At 44.7% G+C, this 22,885-nt stretch overlaps 1 protein-coding gene across 4 annotated transcripts in view; it reads right to left on the bottom strand.

Annotated features, from left to right (window-relative positions):
* FAM78B (family with sequence similarity 78 member B) overlaps positions 1-22,885 on the bottom strand; it is a 104,347-nt gene that overhangs the window by 68,722 nt on the left and 12,740 nt on the right. The window contains exon 3 of one of the 4 annotated variants that reach the window (XM_025287440.3): positions 19,503-22,469. The exons of the other annotated variants lie outside the window; for them this stretch is intronic. Coding sequence (XP_025143225.2) covers positions 22,243-22,469 — 227 coding nt within the window. The 3' untranslated portion in view covers positions 19,503-22,242. Of the gene's footprint in view, positions 1-19,502; positions 22,470-22,885 lie in introns of those variants that run through there. 4 annotated transcript variants of the gene reach the window in all.

The following is a 22,885-nucleotide window of genomic DNA, read 5'->3' as shown; positions in this document are numbered from 1 at the left end:
CGGTGACACTCCAGGGTCACGCACCTAGCTAGTGGCAGAGGCAGGGCTGGGGCTCAACGGCGCTATCTTGCGGTTGGACTGCAGTACCCTGTAAGCTTTTTTTCTTTATTCCTACTTAGGATTTTTATGTTTTCTCCACTAATCCCCTGTAGGTTTTTCAGACCATTTCAGAGAATTCTGAAAAAGTGGCTGGTTGAAACAATCAGAACATCATAATTATATCAACAGCAGAAAGAAAGAAAAGAATGAAAAAGAAAGAAAAAACAAGAGGTCCCATGGGTTAAAATGGCTTAAAAGGAATGGAGTATGAGAATTTAAAACACCTCAGTGAGTCAGACCAACATTCACTCCACCTTATCCAGAGCCCCTGATGGTGGTCTCACCAAGGGTCGTGGGAAAATATGGGAGACTCATCTTTAATGTTAACTTAAGCATTTGGAAAATGTTCCCTAACTTATTGAGTTCCTTAGCCCAATTTATATTTGTCATCTATGACTCTAAAAGTTCATTCCTGGAATCTATTTATAATTTCAGCCCATACTGTTTCTAGGAGCAACGGTTTTCACACATTTACTACCTACAGTGTAAAGTACCACTTCCTTTTATTGGCCTAAAACTATCAAGCTCTCTAGCTGTGCTCAGCAGGTCAGGAAGAGAAGCCATTAACATCTTTCACCTGAAGAATTATTTTTAAAGCAGCTAATTAAGTCTACAATGAAAACAGGTATATTTACTATGCAAAAGCGTTAATTAGGCCAATTTTGAGGTTCCTACAAGTTTCCTGAAAGAGTTCAGTCCACCTACAGGACTTGATCTTCTCCAGATGTCTTCCAGGTAGAATCTACTTCAGTAGGAATTTTCTTTTCATGCCTGTGTGGGCATGGTTTGTGGCTTCCCCAGAAGAAAAATGAAAATAGGGAGTCTGAGGGGCAGGGATATATAATCTGTAACTAGAGTCTTATAGCAATGACACCGTGAAAATGCATTCTTTTGTTTTCAAAGTCCAAAACCAAAAATAACTCTTTTCTGAACAAAGATATGTTGGGAATGGTTAACTGACTCCCATAGCTAAAGCTGGGAGATGGGATAGTAGGAAACACCATTTTGATGAAGATTCAGATTTCATCACCTGAATCCTTCCAGATCATGATTTAATGCAAGTATGCATTGCTCCCCCCTCTGTTTCACTAACAATAAGGAATAAGCGTCCATTGTTTTCTATTCAGCCCATAGCATGAAACATGTTGGGTAAAGATATTTTCCTTAAAGACTCAAAGAAAGAACAGCTAGATGGCACCCTCTGAGTCTCCTTTTGTGGTCAGGGCAGGAAAGGGATGGAGAGACAATCGGGCCAGAGAGAATTCCAGACAGAGCAGTTTCCACTAAGGTGCAGGGTTCTGGGTTAGCAGCCCCAACTGACACAGGCACAGAGCACTTCTAGTTCAGCACCATGGCATCTGTCCAGAGGAGAGTGGAGGCTGGTGCCCAAATGTGCTTCTCTCTCCTCTAAATAGATTTACAATCTGTATGCATTCCACAGAGATAGTGCAAAGGTTAATAATCTGAGGTATTTTAGAATCAGTACAGACCAAACCCACTTTCCAAAAGCCGGTTTTCGATGCATTAAGAAGAGATCTAGTCTCCCAAGACCCAGGAAATCCCCAAGGGTTCCTGCATTTGGAGCAGAAGGAATGTATAAACATAGCAAGCCTCAACACTAAATCTTTTCAAATAGCCCCTTTGAGGGGGACTTGTCAATCACCAGTATTTCAAGATGGGCTAAGTACAGTGCCTTAACCAAACCCTGCCAGTAATTTGCTTGTCTATGAGACCAGCTGGGAACTAGCAAAGGACACGCGAGATGTAACAGAACAAGGCTCTAAGAATTCTAATGCATGGAGGGTGTCAGAGATTTAATGAGTTCAATCTATACCAATGTCTGAATTCACAGCATGGCTCATTCCAAGAAGTGCCAAGTGCTTTAAAGATGACACGTTAATCTTCCCAGAGCCTGGGTAATGGAAAGCCTGAGCCTTCAGGGACAGGGTGTAAGGTTGGGGAAGCAGACTTGTAGCTGTGTGCTGGCCCCCCAGAGCGGATCAGTGACGTGGGTACCAGGACAGCCATATCCAGACGCCTCATCCTTCTGCCCTGATTGCTGCTGCCAGTGCTGCCAGCTCTCACTGCCAGTGGTACTCCAAACTGTGACTCCTTACTTCTCACTTTCTTTATGGCAGCAGAACTTTATTAAGTAATAACCAAAAATAAGAGAGCCAAAGAGCAGATAAGTGAGTAAAGGGGGTAACAGAAAGATGTGCCAAAAGAAAAAAGCAATGAGCACATGGAAAGTATGGGGTGGACAAATCTACCTCCTGCCTAAGGTCCCAGGCCACCCTGCCCATAGCTGGGAATGAATCTGCTTCAGAGAGTCTAGGCTTTCTGGCCTGGGGCAGGAAGAAGATCTAGTTGCCTGGTGGGGTGCTCTAGGTCCCGGCCTGGCCCAGTACAAATAAGGCTCTACCCCACGTGTCAGTTCAGTGCCTGGCATACAGCAGGTGCTCACCGAGTGTCTGTTAAGTGTCCGTACATGTACTGCATTCTATAGTTTAGTAAAGTGCTTGCTCACCTCATCCCCTCACTTCTCATAACTACCATGGTGCTATTGACCCTCAGATTAAACTCAAGAACACTACGACTCTAAAGGAGAGAGAAAGCGCCTGAACACAGATCATCTCATTCCATAACTTCTTCTAAATGTCTGTAGAAAAGGAATGTCCCAGGCTGACTTAGTAGAAACAGCATGAGTTGGAAGGGAGGAGGCCAGGTTTCTACGCCCCAGAATGTTAGGCTAGAAAAGAACTTGGTGAAATAGCTGGAGGATGACAAGCAGTTTCCTTCTATGTGCGAACTCTGATTCTCAGTGGTGGCCACCGACCCCCTGGGAGCATGGCACTGAGAACTCTGGGGATGCCAAGGGGAGAAGTGTGCTGTGATCGATTAGCCATGTCTGCCACAGGTCTGGAAAGGGCGAACAGAACCAAGGATGTTATCTATTGTCATATTTTCTTTTTCTAGTCTACCTATTTGTATTATAGATAATAAAGTCTATTAGAAAATTAATATATTCAAAGCCACATGGATGGAAGGGAGGTGAAATCTGAAGCCAGGACTCTTGACTACTAGTCCAGTACACTTTCACTATTTCATAATAATATCCTGGCCCCAATACTTAGTTCTAAGCTCTACAAATACAGATAAAAATACAGTCCCCTGTGACTCTTGTTTCCTCACTTGCAGATTAGAGGAGATAAAACCCTGTTTTATCAGTCTCAGAATTACTCAAAACCAAATGAAATGCCAGAATTTCAGAACTTGAAGCTTCCAGGCCCACATTCTTGCTACTGCACTACGATGCTATCAATAGACATGAAAACACTGAAAGGCAAAATCAGCCCTGAAAATGCAAAGCAGTATTATTGGAAGTGAGGAGTCTGGAGCCCTAGATTCTCTTCAGCTGCATCTGCTCCACACCTGCAGGCTTTCTCTGTAGAGCCCCACGTGCTCTGCAGGCTTTCTCTCTATAGCCAAACGGGCTCAGCTCAGGAACACTCAGGATGGGAGAGAAGCAAGGCTAACAGGAAAGCAGTCCTCAGTCCCCTGGGAGGCAGTCGGTCTGTGTATGTTGCAGAGGAGAGCATGGGACTGGAGGTAGAAGCTTTGTCCTCTTATATCCCACTCATCCTTCTAGCCTACTTTCCAGAGTACATGTCCCAGACCTAGTCAATGAACATGAGTTGTGTGACTGGAATTCTGGACTGCAGGTAGCCTCCCTGCTTGTCAGTATTAGGGCTAACAGGGGAGTGAGCTGGGATTTCTGGTTTTGCATTAAGGGGTTTTCTCTCTGTCTCTTATTTCTGCTCCCACCTCATTCTGCTCATCAAAGGCTCCATCTCCTCGGCTTGCTAATTCCTCCTCCTTCTGACTCACTCTTATTGGTTCTTCAACTGACTTGCATAGCTTCTGAAGTCCTCCTTCTTCAGCCTCAGTATCACAGTGATATCAAGAAAAAGCACCCACCCCTTGCCATGCATGTTTGTGAAGTATTGGGTTCGCATGCCTTTCATAAATACAGCCACAGCATCTACCTTTTCTCCCAGAATGAAAGTCATCAGAGGCCATGATTAAGCCTAGAGGTGTTAGAATACAGACAGATCACTCATCTTAGCTAGCCTTAGATTCATAACATTGCAGAGCTAAAAGGCATTAAGAAGCTCTAGTCTAACCAGCCATTGGAAACAAATCATAAATATTAAAATTAATGTATTTGAAGTCACACAGCTGGACTGTAGCAGAAGTGAAGTCTGAAGCTAGAACTCTTGACGACTAGTCCAGTGCGTTTTCATCATGTCAGATATTCTGGTCCCAACACCTAGTTCCCCCGTGCCGCAGTCCATGGGGTCGCAAAGAGTTGGACACGACTGAGTGACTGAACTAACACTCAGTTCCAGCTCTATGAGTACAGATATATGAGTCCTTTGTGACTCATTTATAAAAGTATCCCTGAACACAGCAAACACTAGCTCCCAGGCAGCCCATTTTGGGAGTCCAAGAAACTCCACCCAATACATTTATTTTATTTTTGGGTTGTCACTGCTCACTAGATGAAAACTCCACGAAGGTAAGGATTTTTGTCTCTTTTTTTCATTACTGCATCCCTATTGCCTAGAATAGGGCTTCCTTGGTGGCTCAGCAGTAAAGAATCCTCCTGCAACGTGGGAGATGCATGTTCAATCTCTGTGTCAGGAAGATCACCTGGGGAAGGAAATGGCAACACACTCCAGTATGCTTGCCTGGAGAATCCCACAGATAGAGGAGCTTGGTGGGCTATAGTCCATGGGGTCTCAAAAGAGTAGACATGACTTAGCGACTAAACAACATTGCTTAGAATAGTGCCTGCATATGGAAGATGCTTAATAATTATTTGCTGAACAACAATTGGTCTTCTTTCTAGCCCTTAGGGCCTTTTGAGAGAGTCTGATCCTTTTTATCTTATGTATTATAGCACCTCATATAATTCAAAACAACTGGTATATGCCTGGGGAATCACACAGATAGAGGAGCTTGGTGGGCTATAGTCCATGGGGTCTCAAAAGAGTAGGACATGACTTAGCGACTAAATAACAACATTGCTTAGAATAGTGCCTGCATATGGAAGATGCTTAATAATTATTTGCTGAACAGCAATTGGTCTTCTTTCTAACCCTTAGGGCCTTTTGAGAGAGTCTGATCCTTTTTATCTTATATATTATAGCACCTCATATAATTCAAAACAACTGGTATATCCCTGAGTCTTTTTCCTCCATCCCTAAATAGTGACAATCCCTTAAATATTATCTGAAGTTTATCCAGACCTTTTACCATCTTGGGGTGTTCTCTGAACATGCTCCAGAATCACAAGACAGCAAGGGGGATAACTGATGTTTTCCGAGCTAATCCATGTTCTCACTTTAGACTCAAACTTGGAGACCCATAAAGGCACAGCAACTATGCTAGGAGAAGAGGCCTGGGCTCAAATCTTTATTAAGTAGCAGGTAGGCCAACATAAGGATTTCCCAGGTGGCACTAGTGGTAAAGAACCCACCTGCCAATGCAGGAGATGCAGGAGATCCAGGTTCAATCCCTGGGTCAGGAAGATCCGCTGGAGGAGGGCATGGTAACCACTCCAGTATTCTTGCCTGGAGAATCCCATGGACAGAGGAGCTTGGCAGGCTACAGTCCATAGGGACGCAAAGAATCGGACATGACTGAAGTGATTTGGCATGCAGGCATGCAGGCCAACATCAGACACAACGGATAAGCTCTATGATGCAGAAACTTCGTAGGTAAAACAAATCCCAATGCATTTCCCAACTTTTTGATGCTATCCCTGTGAGTAGCATAAACAGTTGTCTCTAAAAGGAAACTAACGACTATGGCTCCCTATTTAGTCAGATTTTTTATTTCTTCAATGAGCATTGTTGACAAGTCAGTGTGTGCTATGAACTGTGCTGGGCTTTGAGGCTACAAAGCTGAGGAAAAAACACTTGACACACTTCTATACACTTGACACTTAGACTTCTATATACTTGATACTTACAGTCTAGTGGAGAAACCCAAGCAGACAAAATGGCCACAGTGATACAGGGGCAGAGTTAATAGGAATAGAGAGAGAGGAGCCACTAAGTCAGTGTCAAGGAGGTGGGGTAGGCTTCTTGGAGGGGGAAGGAGCATTTGAGCACCAATAAGCACCACCAAGACATGCCTGGTCTGGGTTTGCCACTGGTTTCAGGTTGAACCCTGATACATACAGATGTGTAGCTGGCAGAGGCGGTGCAGGGCTGGTCTTAACCATACTAGCAAATCCCATAGGCTACTCTTCCTGTGGACACCATCAGCCAGGCTTGTGTTGCCCCAGAAATACGTTCTTTCAGCCAAAGAGCTGAACAGCCTGCTGCTGTTGTTTTATCATGCAAGTCCAAGTTGGGCTGTCCTACTTTGGGGATGAAGGTTAGAGGCTGAACTCTACTATGACACAGAGCCAGGGTGGCAGCCTCCCTACCACCATCACCAGGGGGCCCTCAAAAGCAGGATGTAATGATGGCCATATAGGATGTGGGGCAGGGTGGAGGGAGATTTCTCCAAACCTTTTTGGAGGACTGCTTTAAATGACCAGGAAGGAGAGCTGCAGAGCACATGTGTTTCTGACACCACCCAGCAGGGCTGGACTCTTCTTAGCTAGAAGATAGCCTTTCTATTCCAGGAGCAGAACTGCTATCTACCCATCGGATCCCCCTCCCCACCAAGCCTTCAAATGTGCAGATTCCTTATTCATTCTTTCGTCCACCTCACAATCCACTGCCAACATACGACTCCTAAGAGTTGCCCCTGTCCTGGAGAGAGGAGGCAAGAGCAGAAACCACAATTAGGTGACAGAACCAGCCTCAGCCAGACTGCGGCCTGGGGGATCTGGATTGGACAGTGAAAGTGAATATGCAAATTAGAGTCCAGACATTGTTAGGGGCTAGAGACTGATTATAAATCTGGGAAGTCAGACAGCAGCATTACAGAGCACTGGGCCTTCAGAAAATGATCGTTAGGGCAACTAATGAATCTGAGCCAGAGGAAAGAGGCACCCTCATCTCTGCTCTAGGGTGCGATGAGGAAACTGACCTGCAGAAGGCCTCCGTCCTTTTCTATTTTGCCAATGCGAAGTAATATGACGTGCCTCAGTTTCCCTTATTGCAAACAGTGGGCAAAGTTGCTGAATATAAGGAAACAGTGGACATTTCTAAGAAAATGCTTGATAAAAAAACTACAAAGAAGACTTAAAAATTTTTTTTTTTTTTTCACCATGGTTTGTATCAGTCTTGACCACTGGTTTATAGCAAGAGAGGAGGGGCAGTGCTCTGAAATTTACAAAATCTTCCTATTCCCATCATCTTATTCACTCTCAGAACATTCCCATGAGGCTGGGATCTTACTATTAATGTCTGTTTTCTAGATGAAGAGACAATGATGGTTAGAAAAATCAGGCAACTTGCTCAGAGTTTATGACCAACCAATGGCAGAGCTGTGACTATGATCTGACCTTCGGACACTAAAGCCCAGGCTGCCTCTGTAAGTGAAAGTAGCTGAATTAGAGGGGCACTAAGTGTCCAAACAGTGGACACCTTTATGTGTTTGCGATGCTCCCTTGATATTGAAGACTGGGTCAGTGAGCAGGCAAAATGCGCATAAATGGCTCACCCACCATGAGCCAACAAATCTGTACGATGTGCCCACTGGGGCAACGACATGTAAGGTGCAGAGACAGTCTCTGCCCTCATGGTCTCTAGGGCAACAAAGAGATAAGTCAACACACAGTTACATTATAGTCAGACAGATGACTGATGGGGCAAGTGCCCCACCACAAGAGGTTTGGAGACATGGAAATCTCTGTGGGTTTGACTCTAGTTACCGAGTAAGACACCCTATTTCCCTGCATATTCTAAGAGCATCAAACAATTGAAGGAAAAGAGTTGGAATATTGCTACCTGTGTGTTTTTCCATGTTGTTTTGAAACCACTTTGTCTAAGACAGAATTTCTTAAAGCTATTACATTTGAGTGTTTACTATGTACTGGAAGCTGTGTCCCTATTAGGTACTTGAATATTTGTTAAACAAACAGCTGTAGAATCTTCACAAACACTCTGCAAAGTAGGTATGTTTATTCCCATTTTACAGAAAAGAAAAGTGTATTCCTACTAAAAGGTGACAGGACTTGGATATGCATGTGGGACCTGGTAAAGAGTGACCTATAGAAGAGTGGGCAACCCTCTGGCTGTCCAAGGTGCTTCTAGAGGCAGTCCCTGACAGCGTGCATTGCCTTTTAATCCACATTGAAGGATGCAAAGCTGTATAGGCCAGGGATAGACTGCAAGTGCCCCTGACTCTGTTAGAGGGAAACTGTTCTGGGCTGGATGAGGTAGAGAAGGGGAGGAGGCAGGCTGATAGGTAGTGAGCTGATCTCGCAAAAATGTGGTGTTTTTTGCAATCCTGGCAAGATGTGCCAACTGTGAGAGGTCCTGGGTTTCCTTGTTCTGAGAATAGTTTCCCTGTGGTCAGACTGGCTACGGGGGTGACTGACACAGTGGCAGACAGCCCTGTTCTGCCCTAGGGCGTGTCTGCATGGATGGAGGCAGCTGCCTTGTAGAGTCTATTGTGCAATGGAAAACTACTGGTAACGAGTGGAGGGGTCAGGCTGTACTTATTGAGGCTCCAGTGTCCTGAACAACTTGGGTCTACTGCCGCTTGGGACTCTTGTGCCCAGAAATCCACTTCCAACCTGGAATCTCTCAGATGACCTTTATTACTCAGGCCCGGGAAGACTGCATAACCAAAGCCAGGACACAGTGCAGCTGCAGAAGCCTTAGGTTCACAGAGAAGAACTTGCTGAGCACTGGGCGCGGAGCTGCAGTTCACTGGCTCGCTTTTCAAGGGACTTGGGATCTAGTGGGGACAAATGGGAGACTATTTTTACACAAGGACTTGTTATAAAACAAAGAAACTGATTTTGTTTGTGATTTGAGGAATCAATTTTATTACTTTAGGCTTGCGTATAATGTTCTCTATCTCAACCAAATTATAAGTCTCCCAAGGGTGCAGCTGCATCTTCTATGTCTCTGACTCCAAAGTTTTAGCACATGAAGGCCTTCTAGACCTTTTTTTATGGAATGATGCAGGGGCAACTGGTGGCAAACTGGGTTAATCTTAAATCTACTGAGTGCCACAGACTTAGAACGATGGTTTGGTGGAAAGGTTACCTGAAAAGGAACTGTGCTTATACCCTGAGTGAGACAGTGGAAAGGGCTCCAGGATCAAACATGCACAGCACAGGGCTTCTCAGGTCAAGGTGCTCGGACCAGAGCGGACTGTGGTTTGGCCGACAGCACTAGAGGTGACAGAGCCCAGTGGTTACGAGCGTAGACTCTGGAGCCAAGTTCATTTGGGGTCAAATCCCAGTTCCAAAGAGCTGTGAGATCTTGGACAAATCAGTTAATTTCTCTGTGTCTCAATTTCCTCATCCGTGAGTGGCCACAGTAACAGTGCCTAGTTCACAGGGTTGCTGTGAGGATTAAATGTTTTGTCGTTGTTGTTCAGTTGCTAACTCATGCCTGACTCTTTGTGACCCCATGAAATGCAGTATTCCAGGCTTCCCTGTCCTTCACCATCTCCTGGAGTTTGCTCAAATTTATGTCCACTGAGTCAGTGATGCTATCCAACCATCTCATTCTCTGTCGTCCCCTTCTCCTCCTGCCCTCAATCTTTCCCAGCATCAGGGTCTTTCCCAATGAGTCAGCTTTTCGCATCAGTTGGTCAAAATACTGGAGCTTCGGTTTGAGCATCAGTCCTTCCAATGAATATTCAGGGTTGATTTTCTTTAGGATTGACTGGTTTGATCTCCTTACAGTCCAAAGGACTCTCAAGAGTATTCTCCAGCACCAAAATTTGAAAGCATCAATTCTTTGGTGCTCAGCCTTCTTTATGGTCCAACTCTCACATCTGTACATGGCTACTGGAAAAACCATAACTTTGACTATACTGACCTTTGTCAGCAAAGTAATGTCTCTGCTTTTTAATATGCTGTCCAGGGTGGTCATAACTTTCCTTCCAAGGAGCAAGCGTCTTTTAATTTCAGGACTGCAGTCACCATCTGCAGTGATATGGAAGCCCAAGAAAATAAAATCTTTCACTGTTTCCACTTTTATCCATCTATTTTCCATAAAGTGATGGGACTGGAGCCATGATCTTAATATTTTGAATTTTTTTTTTGAATGTTAAGGCCAGCTTTTTAACTCCTTTTTCACCCGCATCAAGAGGCTCTTTAGTTCCTCTTTGCTTTCTGCCATTAGTGTGGTGTCATCTGCATATCCGAGGTTGTTGATATTTCTCCCAGCAATCTTGATCCCAGTTTAAATGTGTTAAGATATATGAAGTATCTGGAAACACGTAAGTGCTAGTTATTAACACATAGAAGAGGCTGGGCCGGGGGAAGGGACACTGAATCCAAGCTGGGGGAAGGTGCCAGGGGGACTCTGGGGAGATGACACATCCTGGCTGGGAACTGCATGTAATGTGGTATGGCTCTGGCTGAGGGGGGCTTCCCTGGTGGTACTAGTGGTAAAGAATTCACTTGCCAATGTAGGAGACACAAGAGATGTGGGTTTGATCCCTGGGTCAGGAAGATGCCCTGGAGAAGAAAATGGCAAACCATTCCAGTATCCTTGCCTGAAAAATTCCATGGACAGAGGAGCTTGGCAGGCTATAGTCCATGGGGCTGCAAAGAGTTGGACACGACTGACTGTGTCCATGGGACCTGGCAGAGGGACCACAGATGAGATGGTTAAGAGATGCCTCAGATTTTCTAAGTGGGGAAGGTCTGGCATTAGTTGCTAAGGAGTTTGAATTTTATCTTGAAGGGCATGCAGAACCTTAGGAGGGGGTGACCTGATCAGATTTATACTGTGAGATACTCATTCTGACCATGATGCAGAGGATGGGTGGTAGAGGTGAAGAGTGTGGAGATGGGAGGCAGGGAGGCCAGTTAGGAGGCCATGGCAGTAAGGAAGATGAGACGCTGAGGCTGGCAGTAAAGAAGTGGGGACAGAGAGAAAAGGACAGACAGATCCCAGAAAGATTAGTTAAATAAGTTGTGTTAAACAACAAGACTGGCAGATACTAAACTACCAACAATAATAATACATATGGAGCCCTCAACAATGGTCCAGGCCCTGGGCTTAATAGCCGGCATGGTTCATCTCATTTAGTCCTTACTCATACCCTGCGAACTTCACAGGGGTGCAGTGGAGGGATGAGGGAAGGACAGATGCACTTAGGGACTGGAGGACAGATAAGACACTTCCTACTAACTGACCTTTGATAGAAATAAAAAAGGAAATTTTATCAAGGAGTAAGTAATCATGAGGCAGCCAAAACAGCTGACAAAAGGCATCAAAGAAATCCTGAACACAGATTAGTGGGCACAGTAACCAGGGCTCCCAAGGCATAAAGGAGTCGGTGGGTCTCTACTGCTAATGATTCAGGAAATAAATATCAACATGTAAAATTGCCTGACAGTCTGCAGTCTGTCAAATGCGTGTGTGTGTGTGTGAGAGACAGAGAGAGAGAGAGAGACTATATTTTCACAAATTCATGCATGCTCCAGCATTTGGATGGGAAGAAAGAGCTGTGAGTAAGGGAGGGGTCTAGGAATGAGTCTGATTCTCCTTATGAATGATCTTGATGTGGGTGTCACTGGAATGAAATCAACAGATGGCAATAAATTTGTAGAAAATGAAAGAGACAGATTTAAATCCAGGATCACAGGAACCCTTAAACTGCTTCTATGCAAGGGAGGCATATGAACATTAAATATTTCCTGAAGGATAAGCTCAGTTCTGGAAGGTGGGAGCCAAGGACCGGGAAGAGGCGGCTGGCTGTCCCCATGATGGAGCAGGAAGAATTAGAGAGTAATGGGGCGGGCAGAGACGGGAGCAGAGTGAGGTCTCCCATTCATCTTCAGCTGTACTGGCTCTTGACAGACAGGGAGTGGGTGGCTGTTTATCTCTCAAACCTCAGCAATTTTCTTCAGTAACAAGGTGTAAACTAACTTCGCTCAGGGCAAGATCTTTTGCTGCAAAGGGAAAAAGCACACCAAAGGTACAGAGCCTATGGGTGAAGGACAGACCTTCCAGGGAAGCCCCCTCTCTGTTCTCTACGGAGCTACCTCACCTGGAGGCTTCCTTAGGAATTCATTCATCTTTCCATAAGAAAAGCAACTCTCTCTTCCAACCTCCTGCCTGGGAAAGGGATAACTTTGGGGTTTCTTTGAAAAAGCCAAAGATGGGGTGGGTATTGTGGGGACTCAATACCTGCCAGACATGACCATCATTTGAAAGACACACATCTGCTCCCAGTTTCCTAGATCTCAAACTTTGTCAAAGAAGACAGGAGGCAGGGTGCCCTCAGGTTGGGTTGAGTCCGTTATAGTTAAAGTGAAGAATGTGCCTGAGGACAAAAAAAGCTGAACCCTTGTGTGACATCTGCAGGAGGCCAAGGACTGCAGGCACAACCATCCTTGCCTCAGACTCTCATCTGTTCCATCAAGGTTGTCTCTGTCACGTTTGTCTCTCCAAGTTAGAGGTGCCTCCTAGACAAGGAACGGAGCCAAGATTTTACATTTTGCATGATTTCCCACCTGCCTCACTCCCCTGCCCAACCTGTTTGGCAAAAACTATCATCCTGGAGCACATCTGGCATCCTGCCTCCAGGGCATCCTGCTGGTTGGCACCAGGTGCCATCATGGCATCAGCACTTTGCCTGTGCTTTAAAAGGAAAAGAGGGCTTCCTAATGGGCAGAGGGAATGTGTGGAAGGGCCTGCATGGTACAGGACACCCACCTGTTCTGGGCGGTGTGGAGGAGGGGGAGGAAGAGTCAGATGTTTCCCCCAATTCCCTTCCAGTTACTTCATAAGTTTGAGAGACGCCACAAAGCATTATCTTAGAAAAAGTCAGCAGAGTGTCCGGTCTTGGGTCTGTATATGATCAAAAACAATCTCCAGTCTGACACAGTTGTGGCACCCAAGGGGGCCCATCTAGGCAAGTTTTCCAAATGAAAGGGGACTGACTCTTTTTCTTGGTTGGTGGCACATTAAACTGTTTCTCAAATTCAGGACCCGAAAGGCTAGTAGGATGGTAAAGATACTTTAGTCTATCTGCACCTTCTGGCCTTGGACAAGTCACATAACTTCTGAGTCTTTGTTTCTTCATTTGGAAGAGAAATGACACTTTCTCTACTTTTACTTTCATAGCCACTGTGAGAAGCAAAAGAAATGTTATAAGCAAAAGCACTTTGTAAGCTTTTATTATCAGGATGAAGGATGGTTAGTAGTAACATGGCTTGCAAGGGCCAGAATCTTCCCTGAGGACAATTCAGAGGTGTGCTTTAGGCCTTTAGTCCAACAGACTAATATCTCAGAGTTACTACCACCACCATTTTGTTGAAAAGGCTTTTGACCTCAATGGCCAATTTCTAACTTCTCCATTCAAGGTTTTATGGCATCTGGGACCACAAAACATTGAGTTTATTGAAGGTCCTGTCTGAGTCACCTTTTCTATCTCTGAATTAACCTTTTTGATTATTGGGCCAGGGGTGGCACATTATAAAGCCAACAGGATGTCAATGTGGACCGAGAGCAGGGAACACGTCTTGGGGGACATTTCCTCCAACCTCTCAGCAGAGGCAAAGAGCCTCCTGAGCACTGGTATTCATTTCACTTGGGCTCGCAGGACCTGGAATTTTCCTGGGCTTCCTTCTGTGAAAGCATTAGTTCCTTAGCATTCCCCAGTAGTCCGTGCTCAAGCTCAGTTTATGACTTTGTGATAATGACTTACGATCCCTCTTTGCTGGTTTCACCCCCTGCCATCAGGGTTCCTAGAAATTCTGAGTTCATAACCTAATTCCAGGGCTTTGAGCTCTGGCTCTGGATCTCACCTGCCTGGTGTTTAAGGGAGACCATATCTAGGAGGAGATGAGCACAGAGATGTCCGGAAAGAACAAAGTGCAACTTAGCAAGCCAGCAACTGACACAAGGAAAGGAAATTTGTTCAAACCCAGGACAGGAAAGACTGGCTGTGTGTGGAGTGAGGACAGTCAGCAACGTCCTAGGGGCTGTTGAAGGTAACAGCTGGTATCTCTTACTGGAATGCTATGGTTCCAGAGATAGGAAGCAGGTACAATACTGGGAAAAATAACACCCAGATGGAAATCAGTAAACAGGAGGCCTGGGGAAGTCTCTCATGGCTGCTGCCTGCTCAGGCTAGATCTTCCCTGAGAACAGAGTCCAGGGATGAGCAAGTTAAACCCCACAAGGATGCTCTAGGAAACTGGATGCCTAGAAATTCTGCCTAGGAAAGTTGGATGAAAAGGTGAACTAATGGTGGATGTCAGCTGGTCTTCACACATCTACAGGGTTCTCCCTCCTCTGGGTGGGCCTCCTGGACCCAGCACAGTGCCAAGTACCAGGGTGCTGCACAGTACCACCAGGCTGATCCAGCAGGATAAAGGGTTCTTACACAACCATGGCAAGCTTTTCTTCACAGTATGAAATATTTTCCAGCACAGTTCCTGCCACATACCAGGTATTCAATAAATATTTGTCCATTTAGTAATTTCTTCATCCATTTAAAAAAATGTAACAGAAACATATAATGCCTGTTACTCATCAGACACTGTTCATTCGGTTCAGTTCAGTTTCAGTTCAGTCGCTCAGTCATGTCCGACTCTTTGCGACCCCAGGGACTGAAGAACATTAAGCTTCCCTGTCCATCATCAGCTCCCTGAGCTTGCTCAAACTCATGTCCATTGAGTCAGTGATACCACCAACCATCTCATTCTCTTTCATCTCCTTCTCCTCTGGCCTTCAATCTTTCCCAGCATCAGAGTCTTTTCCAATGAGTCAGTTCTTTGCATCACCTGGCCAAAGTATTGGAGCTTCAGCTTCAGCATCAGTTCTTTCAATGAATATTCAGGACTGATTTCCTTTAGGATTGACTGGTTGGATCTCCTTGCTCACCAAGGGACTCTTAAGAGTCTTCTCCAGCACCACGGCTCAAAAGCATCAATTCTTTGGTGCTCAGCCTTCTTTATGGTCCAACTCGCACAACCATCCATGACTACTGAAAAAAATCATAGCTTTGACTAGATGGTCCTTTGTTGGCAAAGTCATGTCTCTGCTTTTTAATACACTGCCTAGGTTTGTCATAACTTTTCTTCCAAGGAGCAAGCATCTTTTAACTTCATGGCTGCAGTCACCATCTGCAGTGATTTTGGAGCCCAAGAAAATAAAGTCTGTCACTGTTTCCATTGTTTCCCCATCTATTTGCCATGAATTGATGGGACTGGATGCCATGATCTTAGGTTTTTGAATGTTGAGTTTTAAGCCAGGTTTTTCACTCTCCTTTCACCTTCCTCAGGAGGCTCTTTAGTTCCTCTTTGCTTTCTGCCATAAGGGTGGTATCATCTGCATATCTGAGGTTATTGATATTTCTCCTGGCAATCTTGATTTCAACTTGTGCTTCATCCAGTCCAGCATTTTAAATGATAAACTTTGCATATAGGTTAAATAAGCAGGGTGATGATATACACCCTTGATGTACTCCTTTCCTGATTTGGAACCAGTCTGTTGTTCCACGTCCAGTTCTAACTGTTGCTTTTTGACCTGTATACAGATTTCTCAGGAGGCAGGTAAGGTGGTCTGGTATTCCCATCTCTTGAAGTATTTTCCACAGTTTGCTGTGATCCACACAGTCAAAGGCTTTGGCAGAAGTAGATGTTTTTCTGGAATTCTCTTGCTTTTTCTGGCAATTTGATCTCTGGTTCCTCTGCCTTTTCTAAAACCAGCTTGAACATCTAGAATTCTTGGTTCACGTACTGTTGAAGCCTAGCTTGGAGAATTATGAGCATAACTTTGCTAGCATGTGAGATGAGTGCAGTTGTGCTGTAGTTTGAACATTTTTGGCATTGCCTTTCTTTGGGATTGGAATGAAAACTGACCTTTTCCTGTGGCCTGTGGCCACTGCATAGTTTTCCAGATTTGCTGGCAGACTGAGTGCAGCACTTTCACAGCATCATCTTTGAGGATACAAAGATGGAATTCCATCACCTCCACTAGCTTTGTTCGTAATGATACTTCCTAAGATCCACTTGACTGTGCACTCCAGGATGTCTGGCTCTAGGTGAGTGATCTTAGATTTTCTATCGTTCTTCTGTGTATTCTTGCCACCTCTTCTTAGTATCTTCTGCCTCTATTAGGTCCATACAGTTTCTGTCCTTTATTGTGCCCATTTCTGCATGAAATGTTCCCTTGGTATCTCTGATTTTCTTGAAGAGATCTCTAGTCTTTGCCATTCTACTCTTTTCCTCTATTTCTTTGCACTGATCACTTAGGAAGGCTTTCTTATCTCTCCTTGCTATTCTTTGGAACTCTGCATTCAAATGGATATATCTTTCCTTTTCTCCTTTGCCTTTTGCGTCTCTTCTTTTCTCAACTATTACTTGCATCACCAGTCACATCCACAACTGGTTTCACTTTGGCTCAGCCTCTTCATTCTTTCTGGAGCTATTTCTCCATTCTTCTTCAGTAGCATATTGAGCACCTACTGACCTGGGGAGTTCATCTTTCAGTGTCATATCTTTTTGCCTTTTCATACTGCTCATTGGGTTCTCAAGGCAAGAATACTGAAGTGGTTTGCCATATCCTTCTCCACTGGACCACGTTTTGTCAGAACTCTCCACCATGACCCGTCCGTCTTTGGTGGCCCTACATGGCATGGCTCATAGTTTCATTGAGTTAGATAAGCCTGTGGTCCATGTGATTAGTTTGGTTAGTTTTCTGTAATTGTGGTTTCCATTCTGTTTTTTAAAATGTAACAAAAACATAATGCCTGTGACTCATCAGGCACCATACTAAGCACTTTATAAATGTGAATTCATTACATCTTCCTAATAACTTTATGATGTAGGAAATATTATTACCTCTCATTATGGATGGAGAAGCAGAGGTGTAGAGAGGTTAGTTATGCTGCCTGAAGTTACTCGGCTAGTAAGTGGTGGAGGCAGGGAGGGGCTCCCGAGAAGTTCCGATGGTAAAGAATCTGCTGGCAATGCGGGAGACCCAGGTGTGATCCTGGGTCGGGAAGACCACCTGGAGAAGGGAATGGCAACCCACTCCAATATTCTTGTCTGAAGAATTCCACTGACAGAGAAGATGTCCATGGGGTCACAAAGAGTCAGACATGACTGAGCAACTAACACACACACACAAGTGGTGGAGGCAGGATTTGAACCTGTGTACAGAAGCTGCAAGGTCAATGATTTTTAATGCTATAGTGCTTCCCATCAGAGAAGAGTAAAGGACAATGCATTTTCAGTGACCAGTGGCTATGAACCCCATGCTCTTCTCCCCAGTGGCACACTCTACCTGTTCACCTATGGCTTTATCTTTAACAATAATAACTACAACAATGAGTCTCCAATGCTGTGGTCCACTTGCACAGAAACCCCAGATGAATGCAAGGTAAGATGTAAGGGGTCTAGACAGCTGGTAGCACAAAAAAACAAACAAACAAACAAAAAAAACCTGAAATCTTTGATACTATTCTGTTAAGGGTGATTTTTTTGGCTTACAGATAAATCTTGAAATACCTTTCATACGCATGCAGTTTGGTAAGAGTGTTTGCAATAGTTTTGTTATCAGATGTTCAAATTATTTGCTGTTCCCAGCATTCTCAACCACCGCCTGGAGTTTTAATTTTTATTTCAGATGAAGCAATAATATACTAATATTGGTGGTCAGAGCGTATGTTTGGAGTCCTTTGAACCTGGTGTTAAATTCTGGTTTTAGCACTGTGAGTTTGGGCAAGTTACATGATCTTTCAAAAACCTCAGTTTCTTTATGTGTGAAACAGAGATAAGATGAATATAAATGAACTTTAAATGAGATGTAATTTGTGTACCTGCCTCCTGAGAAACCTATATAGGTTTCACAGATCAAGAAGCAACAGTTAGAATTGAACATGGTTCAAAATTGGGAAAGGAGATGTCAAGATCGTATATTGTCACCCTGCTTATTTAACTTCTATGCAGAGTACACCACATGAAATGCTGCACTGGATGAAGCACAAGCTGGAATCAAGACTGACGGGAGAAATATCAATAACCTCAGATATGCAGATGACAGGACCCTTATGGCAGAAAGTGAAGAAGAACTATAGAGCCTCTTGATAAAGATGAAAGAGGAGAGTGAAAAAGCTGGCTTAAAACTCAATATTCAAAAAACAGATCATGGCATCTGGTCCCATCATGTCATGGTATATAGGTGGGGATACAATGGAAACAGTGACAGACTTTATTTTATTGCACTCCAAAATCACCGCAGATGGTGACTGCAGCCATGAAATTAAAAGACGCTTGCTCCTTGGAAGAAAAGCTATGACAAACCTAGGCAGCATATTAAAAAGCAGAGACATTACCCTGCCAGCAAGGGTTCATATAGTCAAAACTATGGTTTTTCCAGTAGTCATGTACGGATGTGAGAGTTGGACCATAAAAAGACTGAGCACTGAAGAACTGATGCTTTTGAACTGTGGTGTTGGAGAAAACTCTTGAAAGCCCCTTGGACTGCAAGGAGATCAAACCAGAGTCCAAAGAAAATCAAATCGTGAATATTCATTGGAAGGACTGATGCTGGAGCTGAAGCTCCAATACTTTGGCCACGTGATGCAAAGAAATGACTAATTGGAAAAGACCCTGATGCTGGGAAAGACTGAAGTGAGGAGGAGAAGGGGACAACAGAGGATGAGATGCTTGGATGGCATCACCAACTCAATGGACAGGAGTTTGAGCAAGCTTCGCAAGATGGTGAAGGACAGGGCAGCCTGGTAGGCTGCAGTCCATGGGGTCACAAAGAGTCAGACATGACTGAGCTACTGAACAAGAACAATTTGTGTAGAACACCTAACATCTCCTGTTCATCTTGTGCTTATCAGGTGATGAATCAATAATAGATACCTGGGTTAGGAATGGACCTACACTAACAGCCAAGTGGGTTACACAGCTCAGATTTCTGATGGGTACTAAATGGATGTGAGGCAGGAGACAATTCATTCGACCAGTGGGAGTCAGGAGGCCCAGCTGACAATTGTGGTCAGGACCTTTCTTACCAATATAGTTGTCTATTAGGCTAGGCCATTCCTGTAGACTATCATTACATTATGGAGTAATGTAATCATTTCCCAAAGAAATGATAAGCTTTCATAAAAAATGAAATTCACTGAATTGAAATGCTATCAGAAACACAAAGTTTTAAAATAAATGCAATCCTTTGAGGATTGCTAAGTGGTCTGCCATTTTACTTTTTGTATGACCTTGGACAATTCCTTTTACCTCTTTTTATGTTTTTTTTTTTTTTTTTTTTTCCCCTCTTCTTTTAACCTGCAAAAAATTTAAAGGAGTCAGAGCATGGAATTTCAACATCTTTTCAGCTTCCAAAGGTCTATCACTGTTTTTCCTTCCAATATCAGCTACCTAAAGGGAACAATCAACTTGGAACCAGATAGCAAGTGTTACCACTTCCTCACTTAACCTGACAAATCACTTACAACTTGCTTAGCCTTGGTTTTCCCCTTGTTATATGGACAATATCATCTCTAAGAGTGAGCATGAAGTTCAACAGAGGTAACATACTTGAAAGCATTTTTGTAAATGCTGACATGCTAGCTTTGTCTTTCTTTATCAAAGTCAAGCTTTATGTGGCCCCAACCACCTTGAGATGTCCACAGCCCTAAATAGCTCAATACAGGGAATCTCCACCCTCAGCCCCTACCTCTGGAGACAGTCAGCCTGCTGAGTGCCAGGGCCATGTATGCCAGGCATGTATGCCTTCTCAGGGTCCCTGGATATGCCTTCCAAATGGCAGACAGCTTTGCCTCCCAGCTGCTCTCCCACCCTCCTTCCTCCTGTTGGTCCTTCTCAGAGCCATCTGGAACAGGAGGAGGTAAAACAAGCTCACCATTTGCCAGAAGCCAAATGGCAGTGCAAAGTGAGCCTCAGGAGGAAGGCCCAGGGAAGGAGAGTGGGGAATCTTGGAGCCAACTCATGTCTCTGCCACTACAGAGAGTCACTGAGGATACCTGTGCTTGAGTGGGGCCTTGAGGTTTCTTAGGAAAGCAGCTTCTTCTCCAGCAGAACATTCTGTCCTGCCAAGGCCATCTCGGGCCCTGAATTGTGTACAAATAGTTGGCAAATGCAGTCATCATTCAGCAGTCGCTTACCACACTGCAGAGGCATTGGGTCCACTGAGGCAGTGGTTTGCACCTGTCATTCATGCCCAGTACAGAGCAGGGGTCTTGTTGGACACTCCTGTCCTGAGCTGTGGGCCCAAGATCCTTACAGTGCCTTGGCTCCCCTCTTCACCCTCAATGTCAGTGCTAAGAAACTTCAGCTCTTTTTATCAAAGCACCTTAGCACCTTTCCTAGATAGGCAGCTTGTTTTGAAAGGCATCCCTTCAAACTGGAAAAAGTAGCCACTAAAAGCTCTGTCTATAGTTGAGGAACAGAAGAATCTAGTACGCAAATCATAATTGTGGTAGACTAAATATCTTGAAAAACCCTCCGTTACAAATTTCTTACTGAATCCACAGTTCAGGTTGCAAAACAAATCCCCAGGAGTCAGCAATGAAGAGGAAACTGAAAATCAAACAGGTAAACAAGCTCAGGCTCAAAATGTATAAAACGACAGTGGACAGCCCTGCAGGAAGAGTCATGAATACACAAGCGAGAGAGAAATTTCAACAGACTTTCTCAATCATTGATAGACTGAGCAGATAAGACTTAGCAAGAATATAGAATATTTCCATAACACAGCTAACAAGCTTGAGCTTTTGGACATAAGAAATAGTAAAAATACATTCATTTTAAGCATACATAGAAGCCCGTCGGGAATGTTTAGAAGTTAAATGGAGTGGCCTGGTACTGGAATTTTGAGCTCCTATGAAAAGTGATTTCTGCCAGGGAGACCCACCTCAGTTCTATCCTGGGTCATGTAAATATCCCACTGTTGACAAACAGGGATGCATCTGAAGAAAATGAACACTTGAGACTGGAAACAACTGCATGTAGACTTGAAACAGTTCAAGAGTTCGTTGCTACCTTGTCAACTGGTCTGCGCTCTTGAACTGTTGATATATACTTAGCCCTTGACCTGTCCCAGTGAAAACAGCCTGACCATCCCACCCACTTCTTTCTCTCTGGCTACTCTGCTTCCATTTAACCAGAGATATTTCTAGGAGAATACTTTTTCAATGTCTTTGTTCTTTCAAGATGGCATGACAACACTCCAAGCTGCTTTTCCTTCTCGTGGATGCAGACACTGGCATGTAACTCTAGATACCAATTCTGACAACCAGACGTTTCAGGAGGCACCAGATGCTGAGGGTAAATCTTGAAAAAAAAACCTTTTGGCATCCAAGTAGGGGATTTCTTTCTCAGAATAACCACAAAAACATGCCTGTGTTCTCATCCAGAAGCACCCCCACTCTTCTCGGCTCAATAGTGCTTGTTTGTCTGATGGTAGGGGTACCTGGCCTGTGACTCCTCAATCACAAGTCTGAAGGCATTGATACAAACTGCAGAAACTATGGCCTCTGTGAGTGGAGAGGAAACCATCTTCAATTCCAAGTGGATACAAACAATCCTCCATGAGGGCTGTACCCATGTCTCAGCCTTAGTGTGGGATCCACGCCACTATTTGGTGAAAGACCATTGGCCACTTGGTGGAAAGGTAACTGGGCACAGATCCTAAGGTTGACGGTTTCCATGAAAACTTTTTCTCATGTGGACAAATTCTCTCCTTCCATTCGGCGGTGAGGCCTGGGGGTTTCTGCGGGAGATAGGGGCCCTTGGCACTACATCTGCAAGACCCCTCTCTGTCAGCCTTGCTCTGGGTCCAACTCTCCATCTAATTATGCATCAGGTCCATTTCTGAAAGTCTTTTCAACAGTGATTTAGCAACCCCACTAGTAGCCAGATGGTCTAGGTTCCCGGTGGGATTTAGGTCCTGAAAAGATGAACTCTTCCAGAGACATCTGAGAGGAGCCGGCACTGGCTCAAGCAGGAGGATGTTTGCCTTGGCTGCAGAGAGACCACTTTGGAGTTCCCGGCTCCTGTCCTCCCTTCCATCTCAGAAGCCTCTCAGCTCGACTACCCATGTGGAGAAAGTTTCCTGCGGGGGCTTTTCTGCAGGGAAGCCTCTGCGGGAGGTTGTTCTGTAGCATCAGTTGTGCGGTGGGGTGGGGTCCAAACAAGGATGGGCCAGTTCCCCCCACGTTCACACCTGGGAAGACAAAGCATCCAGAGCTTATCTCGGCATGCTGGGCAGGAATGAGGCTGCCTATGGTTCCCCTGGACTCTTGTCTATCCCCGCCACTTGTCCTCTCTGTCTGAGGGTCTGCTCTGGACACCCAGGCCTTTCTGATGGCTGCTGGGAAGCCAAGGGCTGTAAAGCAGGTTCTGAACCTTCTTTCATGCCCCCTCTCTCTGCTCCAGACTGTGTGCTGCCTAGGCCTGAATGCTTGTCACACTGGTCCCCTCATCCCTGCCCCCACCTGCTCTGAGGCTGTCTCTGGTTCTAGCTCTTCCGGCTGCCTCATCAGACCTCCAGAACACTAGTTTAGTTGCCCATTTAAGGCACAAGCAGTTTTCTTTACAGAGATTATGCTCACTCAAGAGACGAAGGTAGAAGTCCAGGAC

The sequence above is a fragment of the Bubalus bubalis genome, chromosome 6, assembly GCF_019923935.1.
Source record: "Bubalus bubalis isolate 160015118507 breed Murrah chromosome 6, NDDB_SH_1, whole genome shotgun sequence".
In the NCBI taxonomy this organism is placed as follows: Eukaryota; Metazoa; Chordata; class Mammalia; order Artiodactyla; family Bovidae; genus Bubalus; species Bubalus bubalis.
The sequence above is the reverse complement of the archived record's forward strand: the minus strand, read 5'-3'. Positions and strand labels throughout refer to the sequence as shown.